This window comes from Neofelis nebulosa, chromosome 17 (assembly GCF_028018385.1).
Source record: "Neofelis nebulosa isolate mNeoNeb1 chromosome 17, mNeoNeb1.pri, whole genome shotgun sequence".
NCBI classification, from domain to species: domain Eukaryota; kingdom Metazoa; phylum Chordata; class Mammalia; order Carnivora; family Felidae; genus Neofelis; species Neofelis nebulosa.
Window position 1 is genome coordinate 4363577 of NC_080798.1, and position 15007 is coordinate 4378583.

At 49.1% G+C, this 15007-nt stretch overlaps 1 protein-coding gene across 4 annotated transcripts; it reads right to left on the reverse strand.

Moving 5' to 3' along the window:
- Nucleotides 1-464: 464 nt before the first annotated feature.
- ZNF331 (zinc finger protein 331) lies at nucleotides 465-14744 on the reverse strand. Of its 4 annotated transcripts, XM_058708276.1 has the most exons (7): nucleotides 14623-14744; nucleotides 13203-13644; nucleotides 12340-12946; nucleotides 11592-11691; nucleotides 6462-6509; nucleotides 5142-5268; nucleotides 465-2306 (listed from the first exon to the last, which is right to left on the reverse strand). In XM_058708276.1, exons 5-7 carry the CDS (start codon nucleotides 6468-6470, stop codon nucleotides 970-972), a joined length of 1473 nt encoding a protein of 490 aa, XP_058564259.1. In that variant the 5' UTR covers nucleotides 6471-6509; nucleotides 11592-11691; nucleotides 12340-12946; nucleotides 13203-13644; nucleotides 14623-14744; the 3' UTR covers nucleotides 465-969. The 4 variants fall into 4 exon arrangements, with proteins under 4 accessions (XP_058564259.1, XP_058564260.1, XP_058564261.1 ...); XM_058708277.1 differs by lacking the exon at nucleotides 12340-12946 and having other exon boundaries at nucleotides 13579-13644; XM_058708278.1 differs by lacking the exons at nucleotides 11592-11691; nucleotides 12340-12946 and having other exon boundaries at nucleotides 13579-13644.
- Between the last annotated feature and the right edge of the window lie 263 nt (nucleotides 14745-15007).

Sequence of the window (15007 nt, forward strand, 5' to 3'; positions counted from 1 at the left end):
ACGGGGGAGGGGCAGAGAGAGAGGGGGACACAGAATCGGAAACAGGCTCCAGGCTCCGAGCCATCAGCCCAGAGCCTGACGCGGGGCTCGAACTCACGGACCGCGAGATCGTGACCTGGCTGAAGTCGGACGCTTAACCGACTGCGCCACCCAGGCGCCCCGGGATTTGGTTTTCTGTGTGAGTCCTTTACCAGGTGCATGGACAGGAAGTGCCTTCTTCCTGCTGTTTTTGCTGGCTTCATGGTTTCACCTGACAAACAACTTTCAACAAGATCCAACATGTAAACTTTTTATTTCACAATGAGCATCTTTTGTGTACCAAGAAACGCTGTCCACCCCAAGGCCGTGGCAGTAATCTCTAGATTACTGTATTTTCTTCTAGAAGTCTGAGTCTTTTCTAAACCCGCTGTACCCACAGGGAAGGGGGTCTTCCTGTAAGAATTCACTAAGAGCAACACCCATGGTAATGATGGTAAGAACAACAACAGCTAATATTTATTGAGCTTATGTGATATTCCAGATACACTTTCAAAGAGTTTACAAGTACCAGACGCAGTCACCACAACAGCAGTATTAGGTGTAATTATCCCCATTCCACACATAACGCACAGGGGGTACCAGGTCACTTCCCCAGTGAATCACAGGGAGTAAAGCGGTGGGATGGTGACGATAACGGGGAGGGAGTGTACCATGGCGGGAGGCTCTCCCGCATAGGTTACACTGGCGGAGTTATTCCCCAGAACAAGTCTGAAATGAGACAGACATCGAGTGGTACTAGGAGGCTTCTATCCACTCACTGCACTAACCAATTCAGTTAAAAAAAAAAAAAAAAAAAAGTCTACACGGGGTATACGGTGATCACTAAGAAAAAGTGATTTCTCCATTCTCCAAATCTGCCTCAAGCGTGACTCCTCTGAGGTCCTGTGAGCAGAAGGGTGTCTGGTGAAGGCTTTCTCGTGTTAAATCGTATCATGGGCTTTCCTTGTGTTGTGGAAGGAAGGAATGTGGGATGGAAGTTTCTGCATGTTCTTTGTGTTCAAGAGGTTTTCCAGCAGTGTGAATTCTCTCATGTTCTCGAAGATGGTTCACATGGTGACACCCCTTCCCACACTCCTTACCTTCAAAGGGCTTCTCACCCGTGTGAATCTTCTGATGCTGCGTAAGCTGATGGCCGTGACTGAAGGCCTTCCCGCACTCTTTACATTCGTAGGGCTTCTCCCCTGTGTGAATCCTCTCATGTTTCACAAGGCTCGACCCGTAGATGAAGGCCTTCCCGCACTCCCTACATTTGTAAGGCGTCTCGCCCGTGTGGATCCGCTCGTGCTGCGTGAGGTGGTAGCCACAGTTGAAGGCCTTCCCACATTCTGTGCACTTGTAAGGCTTCTCACCCGTGTGAATCCTCTCGTGCTTCACGAGGCTCGAGCCCCAGCGGAAGGCCTTCCCGCACTCCTTGCACTCGTGTGGTTTCTCACCAGTGTGGATCTTCTGATGCTGAGTGAGGTAGTTGACTCGCGTGAAGGCCTTCCCGCACTCCTGGCACTCGTAGGGCTTCTCGCCAGTGTGGATCCTCTTGTGCTGGACGAGGCTCGAGCCGCAGATGAAGGCCTTCCCGCAGTCCTTACACTCGTAGGGCTTCTCGCCGCTGTGAATTCGCTTGTGCTGGATCAGTTTATACACACGGCTGAAGGTCTTCCCGCAGTCTTTGCACTCGTAGTCCTTCTCCCCCGTGTGAAACCTCTGATGCTGGGTGAGCTCGTCACCACGTCTAAAGGCCTTCCCGCAGTCCTTACACTCGTAGGGCTTCTCGCCCGTGTGGATCCTCTTATGAATGACCAGGCTCGAGCCCCAGCGGAAGGCCTTCCCGCAGTCCTTACATTCATAGGGTTTCTCCCCCGTGTGGATTTTCTGGTGTTGCGTGAGTTGATTGCCCCAACGAAAGGCCTTTTTGCATTCTTTACATTCGTAGGGTTTCTCCCCCGTGTGAATCTTCTGATGCTGAGTGAGCTGGTAGCCACGACTGAAGGCCTTCCCACATTCCTTACATTCATAGGAATTCTCCCTAGCATGAGGTCTCTGGTGTGCTCTACCAGAGGTATTTTCTCTACAAGTGGGCGTTTTCTCATGGTTGGTTACCACTTGATTCAAACAGCCCTGCTGAGGGCCCTGTGATCTTTCAAACTCACCTTCACACATCCAGTTAAGGCCCAGGGATTTACTTTTTCCATTTGAGTTCCATCTGGATAAATTTATTTCGTAAATGCCCTTTTCTGTAGGTAAACTCTTGGTCCCATATGGTGACTCCAAATCTGGGGGAAAAAAAATAAACATATTTTGTTTCCTTCTAAGGAGAATGAAAACACAAAACTAACCACAAACCAAAAACCTTGTCTAAGAGAAATAAAACTTCTCTAGGAGAACAAACATGAATCCCCTAAGGGCTCTTGTTAGAATATAGAGTCCACTTCTGGGACCATAATACTTAATGAGGAAACACTAGAGACGCACACATTCCTGCTAAAGTCAGACAAGAAAAAGGAGCTGTCTGTTAGACGCCCCACTATTTCCTATGAGCTGACGCAATTAAGCAGAAAGAAATCGGAGGGGCAGATCTCAAAAATAAAGATGATAAAGAACAAATCTGCAGATAATGTAATGACATACCTGGAAAATGCAGGAAAGTCAAATACACCACTAATGTAAAAAACAAGAATATACAGTTTGGGTAGCTGGGTATAAAATATTCTGAAATTATGTAGTGTCAGTCATATAATGAAAAGTAGTTCTGGACATAAAGACCCAACATCGAAGGCAATAAAAGAGACAATGTGTAGGATTCACTGTAAGAAACCTGGTAAACGCGTATAAAGGAATGTTCAGGAGGATCTGACCATCCGTACGATGTTAACTCCAAGGGGCTGCAAAATCCTGGACATGTTCAACTTCCTGAGGTCACAACGATGCTACAAAGTGTTAAATGATCAACTGGAAGCATGCTAACAAAGCAGCCCTTTACTGTAGGAACTGGTAATTTTTTCTTTAAAGAACAATCTTTATCAGGTACAAATGGTGTCATTACATAACCAAGTAGTAGATGGAGCAGTTTCTCTTTAAAATAGTGCAGTGAACAAACAAAGAAGTGGTGATAAGAGATCACCATTTTTTAAAATGTATTTTTTATTTAAAAAAAACATTTTTTTTTAACGTTTATTTACTTTTGAGACAGGGAGAGACAGAGCATGAACAGAGGAGGGGCAGAGAGAGAAGGAGACACAGAATCCAAAACAGGCTCCAGGCTCTGAGCTGTCAGCACAGAGCCCGACGCGGGGCTCGAACTCACGGACCGCGAGATCGTGACCTGAGCCGAAGTCGGCCTCTTAACCGACCGAGCCACCCAGGCGCCCCTAAAATGTATTTTTTAAAGCTCATTTTGAGAGAGACAGACAGCGTGAGTGGGGGAGGGGCAGAGAGAGGAGAGAGAGGAGAGAGAGAGAGAGAGAAAGAGAGAGAGAATCCCAAGCAGACCCCTCACCACCAATGCAAAGCCTGACGTGGGGCTCGAACTCACGAACTGCGAGATCATGACCTGAGCCAAAACCAAGAGTCGGACACTTAACCAACTGAGCCACGCAGGCGTCCCTAGAAGATTACCATTTTGAATCCCTCTGCAAAAGTGGGTCTAGGCACCGAGTGTCAGTGACAGCTAAAGGCACAAAAAGAGCCATGACCAGACAACGTCTTGTGATGTTAGAACATAACCACACCCGGGAAGAGGTATTAGTGAAAATTAGACAAAAGGAAAAGGAGAAAAGCCCTCAAAGCTAGGAATCCAGCCAAGCTGCACGAACGACAAAGGGCACGGGATCACGCAGTCTACGCCCCTGCTACTGGAGGCTGGTCCGCAGACCAGCAGCATCCACGACACGAGAAGTGGGGTGAAGTAGAGGAGAATGGGTAGGGGGGATGGGGTGGAGATCAGGTTCCTGGTGGTGACTTCTTCCCCACAGGCCTTGGGCCTTTGCAGCGAGCTTCCCAAATGCCCAGGGGCACACCTGCTCGCTGCCTCGATGGCACGTCCCAGGCGGACCGGCTGTCACTGTCCTCTGCACACATACCCCCCTCTCAACCCAGGCTCTCTCCCCTGCTCCCAAAAGCAGCAAGTCACATCTGCCTTAGAAATGAAAGGCCCTGCTTCCGAAAAAAGAAATGCACGTGATGTGGGACTTAAGAAACAAATTAGAAGCTCAAAAATGTTTTGATGGAGACTTAGCGAAATTTCTGACAAGCTGCAAGTCAAAGTGGTCAGACTTCAGAAAAGAGAAATGATCAAAGAACAAACAGGCAGCCAGACAGGAAGATCTTATTTTAAACTCCCAAGGGCCTCACCCCTGGAGGCAAGTACAACAGGGGGGGTGACAGTGTGGACCCAGGCCACAACTCTAGGGTTTGATTCTTGCTTCTGCCTCCCTGTCTGACCTAGTCACCCTATGCCCAAGTATTCTCGCCTACAGATCAGATACGGCAATCGTGCCGACACCATAAGCTGGTGGGGACGAGATGAAGTGTGTTTGTACACACAGTGCTCACAACAACGCCGGGTACACAGTGGGCACAGGATCAGCCACTAACACTACGGCTACTGTTTTCCAACAGAAAAACAAGACATGTCCTGAGACGTTTACAGGACACGGTCATCCAATATTTAACTCAGGATTCAGGAATGGTAACTTTCAGCCTCACTGCAGGTAACAACGTGCAGCAAATGGAAAGTGCTCGCTTTGGTTTTACAGGAATGCTGTTCACTCGGTCTGCCTGTATGTCAGACACAGACGCTGGTTTACCAGGAACATGAAGTTGCTGTGCGGAGCAGTTTTCCCAGGAGGTGGGTCCCCAGAGTAGCACAGTCCATCCACAGTGGTTTGGGCGGTAACATACTACCGTAATATCAAGATGGCTGTGAAATAAATATTCCAGAATCTAAATTCACTTTGGTCACTAAGGACAGGATGTCCCAAAGGTGGGACGATCGCTGACAGCCCATTTTAGATGTGGCTGAGCTCAGGACACTCCTTGGGAAGGGGAAGAAGGAAGTTGGCTAGGTCCTTGGAAGGCAGTCCCGATGCTCCGGGGGGCAGGCGGCTCACCCAGGGACACCAGGTTGCTGTAGTTCTCCAGCATCACGTCCCAGTACAGGTCCCTCTGCGAGGAGTCCAGGCACGCCCACTCCTCCTGCGAGAAGTCGATGGCTACATCTGAGAACGTCACCAGACCCTGAGAACACAGACCCACACGTTCCTGATGAGATGAGAGAGCACAGGCTCAAGATGAAAGACAGGCCAGAAAGGGCTCTGTGCTGGGTCGGGCTGGACACAGACAGGACGCGGTGGGGGCTGTGACCGCAGCAGGGCCGGGAGGCTGAAGAGAAAACCCCACGGCCTGTGGGATGCCTCCTTACTCCAATCCTGTCAATCCTGTCAATCCTGGGGCTCCTCCTGAGTGCCTGCCCCATAGCACCTCAGCAAGTGTGGATTCCTGGGGCACCCTTTCCATCCTCCAAGGGAAGGAAAATGCCTAGGGTTTTGTTTCCGAAATGTGAGCTCTTTTACCTTCGAAACTAGGGCTCATGTGTCTGAATGTTCTCCAGCCTCATGCTCATCATTTGCTAAGACTTTAAGCAGTCTTCCTACGTAATGAGCAGCATTTTCTTATTCCCTCGTGGGAACAGATTAAATTTACTGCAGCTGTACACCTAGGTACAACCAGACATCTGGGGTTTTCCCCAATTCTGGGAGTAGATGATCATCCGGGACTTCTGTACTGGGTGACCTTCTTACCCGTCGCCACCCACCACCCCCGCCTTTTCCCCGTTCCTGACTTAGGAGACTGGTGCAGAATCACGTGGATGGGAGTGTGGGTCTGGCAGGTCTCCATGACAACACAATGCATCTCCTGGGTCCCCTGGTAACACCAGGGGCCTCTCAGGCCCTAAGCACAGCCCTATCCGACCCCCAAAAGCCTCCTGGAGCTCGAGCTCTCACCGCACAGTGACACTGACCAGACAACGTGAACGTTCCCTTTTTTCGGCCTGAAAAAAGACCAGTGGAGAATGGGGAGAATTTTAGTTTTTGCATGTGGTCACATGGGACTGCCACCTCCAACTCCTCAAACAACAGACGTGGCCCAAGTATTTCTTGCAAGGGACTTTCCTCCTCCGCTGCTCCCCCGTTACTCCTGACAAAAACGTGAGCACACAGTAGACACAAATCACTGGCTTGGGGGTGAAGTGAGCATTAGCCATGCGGGGGCACAGGGCTGTGTGGCATTGTCGTTCACCAGAACAGAAGACCCGAGGTGGTGGTGGTGGTGGGGGGGCAATTACAGGGGCCTCAGTCGGGCAGGAGGCTTCAGGATAACTCATAAAAATATCCACATATTTCAAGAAAGAGAGAGAAAAACATACTTACGTGGGCCATAGTTTTAGAATCAAGAACTGATCAGTCCTCTTGGGGTTTCTTTTACCAAAGACACAAAATCCAGAGAAGCCAGAGATATACGAGAAAAAAAGAGGCATTAAAGTAAGTGCGCCTTGGTCCCCAAATGCCGACATACAACCTTCCTGCTCCTCTGTCTTTGTTTCCAACCCCCGCCCCCGCATTCCTCTCCCACAATATGCACGTGTCAACATGACACATCCGGAGAGGATACAGGAGTCTGCACAAAAAGGGAAATCGCTCTCCCCGAAACCCCCGGAAACCCAGCTGCACACACACATTAGAGCGGCTTGTAGTTATGGTTTTGCCTTGAAGTCAGACCTACTCTCAGCTGTCATTTCTCAATATAACTCTTTTACTTTATAAATTTTTATTTTTTTAAGTAATCTCTACCCACAACGTGGGTATGAACTCAACGACGCCCAGATCAAGAGTCGCACGCTCCAATGACTGAGACAGCCAGGCGGCCCTCAACATCGTTTTTTCAACTGCAGCGCACGGACAGTGTTGTGTTAGTGTCAGGAACACGCAAGTCTGTATCTCACGCTGTGCACACAAGTGTAGCGGCCCTGTTACACTTGTTACAATGCCGCTGACTGCTGTCCCTCTCATCCCTGTGACTCTCTCCAGGGCTGGAGGCCTGACCTCCCCCCCCCGCCGCCCCCCTTCACCCATTCTGCCCCTCCCCCCTCCCCTCCCTTCCAGCAACCATGCTTGTTGGGTGTTCTGCATTTATGGGTTTGTTTCTGTTTTAGTTTGTTCATTTGTTTTATTTAGATTCCACATATAAGTGAAATCATATGGTATTTATCTTTCTCTTACTTCACTTAATACTCTTTAGGTGCATCTATTTTGTTGCAAATGGCAACATCTCATTCTTCTTTGTCTTTTGCTCTCAACTTTTTTTTTTTTTTTTTTAAACCGTGAGAGAGGACAAGAGCTGGGGAGGGGGGCAGAGTGAGAGAAAGTATCTTAAGCAAGCTCAATGCTCATCACAGAGCCCAACTCAGAGCTCGAACCCACGACCCTGGGATCATGACCTGAGTGAAATTAAGAGTCGGGTGTTCAACCTACTGAGCCACCCAGGTGCCCCTGCCCTCAACTTCCAAGAGGTGACCTACATCACACCTGATGAGAATGTCTTTGTTTTGGTGCCTCTGGTTATACCCAACTAGTCTTAGGGCAGGAACTGGCTACACAAGAAAGGCCAACCCAGGTGATTCGGGGTGGGTGCTTTGGGTCATGATCTGATAATGAGATTAGCATGGAGACAATTAGTCAATCATGCCTGGATGATCAATCATTCAGTCAACCAACCAGGCCTGTGAAAACTCTGGGCGTTTGGCAATACTCTATGCATATTGTCCTACGTCCCTGTGACAGGGAATCCAGTCCTAACTCCATGGGGAGAGGACACTGGACACTGGAAGCTTGTTAATCTGCATCCTTCCCCTGTAATTAACTGTAACTATGAGAACAGTTCTCAGTGAATCCTAGGAATGCTTCTAGTCCTGATTTATTGAACCTGAAAGTCATTTCGGGAAAGTCCTGAACTTGGAGTTAGTTGGTGTCAGGGCTGAAGGTAACCCTGTGTGGATCCCGTGCCCTCAAATCTGTTCTGGCCTCTAGATGGGGTGAGGAGGGTCAAGACAAGGCAGGTGGACACAGTGAAGGAAATGTCACCATGTTCAGCACTGAGTCCAGAAAAGCTGACGGCATCAAGTACAATGTAAAAGAGTAAATGTTCATGAAATGCTAAGTTGGGAGAAACCCTTAAAAGACATGACTACTTCGGAGATATTGGCAGCAGAAAAATCAGTCTACCAGAACAGAATAATACAGTTGCAGTATTTTATATATGAACATATGTATGTGTATACAGATACACACAGACACAGAATAACCGTAACACATCAATAGAAACAGGAAACACAGAGAAACAGAAAGAAAATGCCTGTTAAGTTATGCATCCCTTATGCAGAAAAGAGCTAACAGAGCAGGTTTGAAATTTCTTGGCCCTTGGCTGGACTTCCGGAGGGTCCCCGCCACTCCCTGACAAGGTGGCTCACTGCTCTTAAACTGTAGAAACCATGTGGTTTATACGGAACCCTTGCTTTCCTCTGGGGGTCTGCAATTCTGGGATGTACCAGGCAGACGGTGCCTCTGTGACTGGGCCCTGATGAGCTTTCCTGGTGGACGACACTTCACATGTGCTGCTGTCACTCAAGCTGGGGGATTAAGCATGTCCTGGGTCACTGCACTGGGAAGGCGCTCTTGGAAGTGTGTGCCTGGATTCCTCCCGACATTGTCCCATGCGCCTGTCCCTCGGCTGACTGTGGTGTGTGCCCTGTCACCGGATAAACCCTGGCCACGAGCAGGACTGCCTGTTGAATCCTGTGAGTCCACTCAGAACCACAGAACCTGCTGGTGGTCCTGGTGACCTGAAACCCGTCTGATCTTGATTTTCTCCTTCTTCTTTTAATGTTTGGTTATTTTTGAGAGAGACACAAGAGCGTGAGCAGGAGGGGCAGAGAGAGAGAGGGAGACACAGAATCCGAAGCAGCCTCCAGGCTCTGAGCTGTCAGCACAAAGCCCGATGCAGGGCTCAAACCCACAAACCGTGAGATTATGACCTGAGCTGAAGTCGGACACTTAACCAACTGAACCACCCGGGCGCCCCATGATCTTGATTTTCTTAAGTACACCTCACTTGGTGTGTAACAGCAGGTGCTGGTTGGATGTATATATGTGTGTGCGTTTCTTTTAAGTTCATTAAATGGCAGGGCACCTGGGTGGCACAGTTGGTTAAGTGTCCAACTTCAGCTCAGGTTATGAACTTGTGCGGTTCGTGGGTTCGAGCCCCACACTGGGCTCTGTAGTGACAGCTCAGAGCCTGAAGCCTGCTTCAGATTCTGTGTCTCCCTCTCTCTCCTCCCCTCCCCTGCTCACACTCTCTCTCAAAAATAAACAAACTTTAAAAAATAAAAAAAAAATTCATTAAATGGCCGTTGGACTCTCAAACAACAGAGAAACTTCTTTTTTAAAGTCTCCTTTTGACATGGTGGGAAAAAAAGCTCAGAATACATGATCTCTGCATTATTTTACGCACTGACTTTTGTTTCCTTTCACTTCCTAATACGTAAACCAGCTCTTTGGTGTATCCCCATGCCCACACATGTTGGGGCACCGACTAGAAACAGGATGAGAATTCCAAGGGGTGCTCTGCAGACACTGACAGCTGTCTCGCTGGAAGGCTGAACTGGACTTCTGAACTTGGCCTTCCAGCCACGGTGTCCTGTGCACAGATGCTAAACCACCTGACCCTGTCAGTCTTCACTTTGCATCAGACGTCATTACGGACGACTTGTAAGGTCTAAAACTCGGGTAGCAAATTCCATTTTACTCCACACACAGCCTGTGCATTCAGTTATCTGGTCACGACCTGACAACCATGAGAATGATTCTCTCCTTCCCATCACCTTTCGGAGCACGTCACCTATGAGTCTCCACAGACCCTGACTGCAGGCTGCCCAGGGCTTCCATTCAGTCTCCCTTTTGGGCCGGGTTATGGGCAACGTGCAGGTAACGATGTGCTCAGTCATCGCTCGTTCCCAGTGCTCACACCACAGGGTCAGGCCCCTTGTAGGCACTTAACAAAGATAGGATTTTGGTGCAAAATTCCTCTTTTGGGAACACTTATCCCAAGGAAACAGAAAGAGGTGTACAAATATGTGTACAAGAATGTTGAGGACTTTTTAAAAATGGGACGGCTTTAAAAATGTTTTGAGATAATTGTCGACTCACATGCAGTTGCAAGAAATAATACAGAGGGAACCTGTGTACCCTTTACCCAGCTGACCCCAATGGTAACACATCACAAAACTATAGGACAATGTAACAATCAGGACATTGATACAGATGTAATCCATCAATTTTATTCAGATTTTCCAGAGAATTGTTTTAAAAGATGGAAAAAAAATAAAAGAAAGAAATAGAAATATCTCATGGTAGAGGACAGATGAAATAAATTATGGTCTGTTATAATGGCATATAATACATTTACTAACAATGATACTGACTTATATTCCTTAAGAAAAAAATTTAAGGTAAGTTACTACGTGAAGAAAACAGGTTTAAATCAATATGTGTAATTTGGGAGAAGAGGTCTTGGTGAAATTAAGAATAAGGCCCTGTGGTCTTTTAGGATGTGAATCCGAGCTCTGACAGTTACTAACCTCCCACTGTCTGTTCCCCCATGGGTAAGACGGGGGTAAAAACAGTATCGGGCAGGTAGGACTGCAGCAACTATTAAGATAATCTATATAAAACACAATAATATTAACAGTTACTTAATACAAGTTAGCAGTTATGATTGAAAATCAGTCACATCACACTGTTTTTATGAAAGAAACTCAAGCGTGCCTTTTCCTTTCTTCTACTGAAAGGTGCTTCTCAAACCTGTTTCTATATAATCCATGCTAACAATTTTCAGAGCCTCTTGGGAAATGAAATTCTTTTAAATCATCAGCAAAAAAACATTCTGAGACACACAAGGAGAAAATGAGGGACAGACCAGAGTCTGCATGGAAAATCCAGCTCAGAATCTAACCTGAGAAGGTGTCAAACTGACAGCACGTGGCTGGACCTCGTACTCCATTGTCAGGGGAGATTTCTGTCACCTTACACCTTTCTCATGTATCTGCCCGTGCAAATGTTAGAGTACAGCTCGTATCTGTAGTAAGTCCGTGCTTATAGTCACGTTCTGTGAAAGGAAAATTCAAATCTTACAAAATCCAATTTTGAAAGCCTGTCTGTGTTGATAATTTGTTCATGGGATTAATTTTAAATGATGCCTTTCTAATCCTTGAAGGTGTAAATATGTGAGAGATTTTTTTCCTAAGCAAGATGAGGATCACTGGAACACTTCTCTCCACATGCACACAGGTACAATGGGACCCACGGCTGACTTGGATGCCTCTATAAACTAACATCTGGAGAGTCTATGGCTCACTTACGTTATCACTTAGCAGGATCCAGGACTCTGAGGACAAAAACCACACATGTATGCACAGACAGGAAGGGAAGGGCTGGGCACATACATACCAAAAAATCAACAGCAATTAGCTCTGGATGGTACAGTTATGGGTAATTTCGAGTTTCTTCTTTACGGGCTCCTTAGGGAACTGAAGCTTTTGCGGCAGGCCTGAATTAATCCCATGATAAGAAACATAAGAGTCCCAAATTAAAAAAAAAATCAACAAAGAGAAAGACCATAGTCATGGGGGAGTGGGTATATTGCAGTCATCAGGGGAACGCTGGGTGGACAGGCCTGTGACAGGCAGGAAAACGGTCTCCCCAAGATGTCCATCCACATCCTTGCCCTGGAGCCCGTGAATATGTTACATTACAGAGCAGAGGGGAGCTAAGGTCCAGGTGGACTTGGGAGTTGCTCCTCACCTGACCTCAACACAGGGAGGTACCCTGAATTTTGCCAGGTGGGCCCAACGTAATGCAAGGGTCCTTACAAGTAAGTGAGGGGGTGATAAGAGAGAAAGACCTGACCACTGAGGCAGGGTCAGAGTCACTGGGATCTAGTAACTGGGGTCCTGAAACACAAGGCTGTCACTTAGGGAGACAAGGTTTTTGGAAACAAAGGAACAACTTCACAGTGGACAAAACTGACCAACTATCTCAACCAGATGATCAAGTTCAAACTCAGCCATCAGAAATTGTGATGTATTCTTGCCATGACAAGATGAAAGCAGTGTGACCTTCCACCCCCAAAACCATACACCCAGTCCAATCGTGAGAAAAGCATCAGGTTCCGAGAGAGGGGCATCCTACCAAGTACCTGTACCTCTCAAAACTGTCAAGGTCATCAGAAACAAGGGAAGTCTGAGAAACTGTCTCAGCCAAGAGGAGCTTAAGGGCACATGACAGTGAAATGTAATGAGATCTCCTGGATGGCATCCTGGAACAGATGAAGAACATTACGTAAAAACTAAGGAAATCTGAATAAAGCACAGATTTCAGTTAATGATAACATATCAAGCCTGGCTCATCAACTGTGAATTAATATCCCACCCTAACGTACGTTGTTAATGGTCGGGAGACCTGGGCATTCTCATACTATCTTTGCAATTTTTCTGCAAATCTCAAACCATTTTAAAAATTAACATGCAGAATATGCAACCTGTAGCCCACAAAACATGAACTATTTAATACGTGACCTTTCACGGAAAACATCTGCGAAACCCTGCTCTAGACCCAGAACTCACACACAACGTCAAACTATGTTGCTTCTTACAGTTCAGACAGAGAGGCAAGTGAAACCCAGGAAAACAAACGGAGGCTGTCCAGACCCCCAACAAGATGGGGATAATACAACAAATCTCTACTTATTGCTTCCTGGAAAAAAAGTCCCTGCCTTTGATGAAAAGACCTTTGTTCAAGCCCCACTTTTTTTTTTTTTTTTTTTATTAAATTTTTTTTTTTTTCAATGTTTTTTATTTATTTTTTGGGACAGAGAGAGACAGAGCATGAACGGGGGAGGGGCAGAGAGAGAGGGAGACACAGAATGGGAAACAGGCTCCAGGCTCCGAGCCATCAGCCCAGAGCCTGACGCGGGGCTCGAACTCACGGACCGCGAGATCGTGACCTGGCTGAAGTCGGACGCTTAACCGACTGCGCCACCCAGGCGCCCTCAAGCCCCACTTTTAAGAGCATCACAAAGCTGGTAACTTTGTCATTCGCTGGCCCAAACCCTCAAAACTTCTCTGTTCTTGTTTTGCTCTGGAAGTCAGGCCTGGGGTTAAAGACCGACCAAGTGTAGTGCTTGATTCCACCTTACAAGTCAGATCGTCCTGACCAAAGCACCGTCTAAAATGAAGCACCACAGGGAACCTCTCCACTGCAGTCTTCTGTTCTGTGTTGTGTGCATACACCTGCCTGACCCCATCACACCTCTTGGGCAAGAATGACTGAGGTTAAGTCCCTATCAGGGAGAACATTTCAGGCCAAGGAAAGCAGATATTCTGAAGTCCTATAAGCACAAGTCATTGACAGAATAAAACGGGTAACTCATCTGAACCTTGACTTTAAGGTGTGTAACAAGCCGTCTTCCTCCTCAGGATGCTTTTTCTGGACGACCGCTGGCCTGGGGGAAAGAGAAGGAGACACTAGGGCCTTTTTGGAGCACAAACTTATCAGGAAACACCCTCCAAGCCCACACATCCTATCTAAACCCAATCAGAAATGAGAGGGAACTGGGATCTGAGTATTTCGGAGATTCCCGGGGACCAGGCTGGAGTCACTGGGGTTCTGACATATGAAGCAGCCCCATCTCCCAAGTCAGGGACCTCTCCCCTCCAAAGAAGGAATCTCATTCCCGAGGCCCTTCGGTCCTGTTACTCTGGTAGCCCGTAAAGTCAATACTTCGTTCTAAAACAGTCATCTCATGCTACGTCTGCGCCCTTCCTGTCGGTCACTTTCGCGGCAGGGTTCGGGCTCTCATCTCCCTCTGTGACCACTGCCTTTCCTCCCCCCTCCACCCCTGGTTGGAACGTGCTCCGGTTGGAGCAGCGACAGCAAAGCTACAGGTTGCACTGTCCCCTACTAATCCCAGCCTCGCCACCGCACATGCCGTCACGACACGCACCTTGGCCCCGCCACCCCCGCGGCTGCGCGAAGGCACCGTAACACTCCAGACCCGCCCCTCCGCCTCCCTGCTACCCGCCGCACGAAGGCACCCGTGACAGGCACGGTGGCCCATCCGACCCCCTGCCGCCCCCGCCGTGGCGCGAAAGCACCCGTGACAGGCACGCAGCTCCAGCCGGGCCCCTCCACCCCTGCGGAGCCCAGTCGCGCAATCGCGGTCCCGCCGCCCCCCCTCCCCGCCCCACTCCCGCGAAGTGCGTCACAGCCTCCGAGCTGGGGCCTGCCCCCTCGCGCGCACCGCGGCCCCGGGGACCCGGCCCCTGGCACCCCCCTCCCCCCCGACGCTCCCGCACTTCTCCCCGCAGCATCTCCCGCAGGCCCAGGCTCCGCTTCGGGCCTCCGAGCCCGGGATGCCTTCCCCACCGCCCTCCCACGCCGTCCCCCGCGCCGCTCCTCTCCCGGGAGGCCACCCACTCACCGCTCGGGGCCCCACGACCCACTGGAAATCCGGAGGGGGCGGGAGGGGGCGCAAGGCGCGAGGTTAACTCCGAACCGCGTCCGCGGGATGCGAAGCAGAGACGATGCTAGACCTAGCGAGCCTCTCCCAGCAGGCACTTCGCGGCGTTCCGACTTGAGAGAGGGGGCGGTGCACCGGGCCTCTGGGAAATGTAGTCCAGCAGCCCGGGAATACGCAGAGCTTGAAGCGCGGCGGCCCACTTCCCCGGCATGCAACTCTGCGCGGCCCGAAGCGCTGTGCCTCACAGACTTCTGGGAAATGTCGTTCAGGGGAAGGACTCGCGGAAGGATGGGGGTGCGGCGGTGCTCCCAGCATGCATTTCGGTCTCCTACGTAAGGATGGCTCG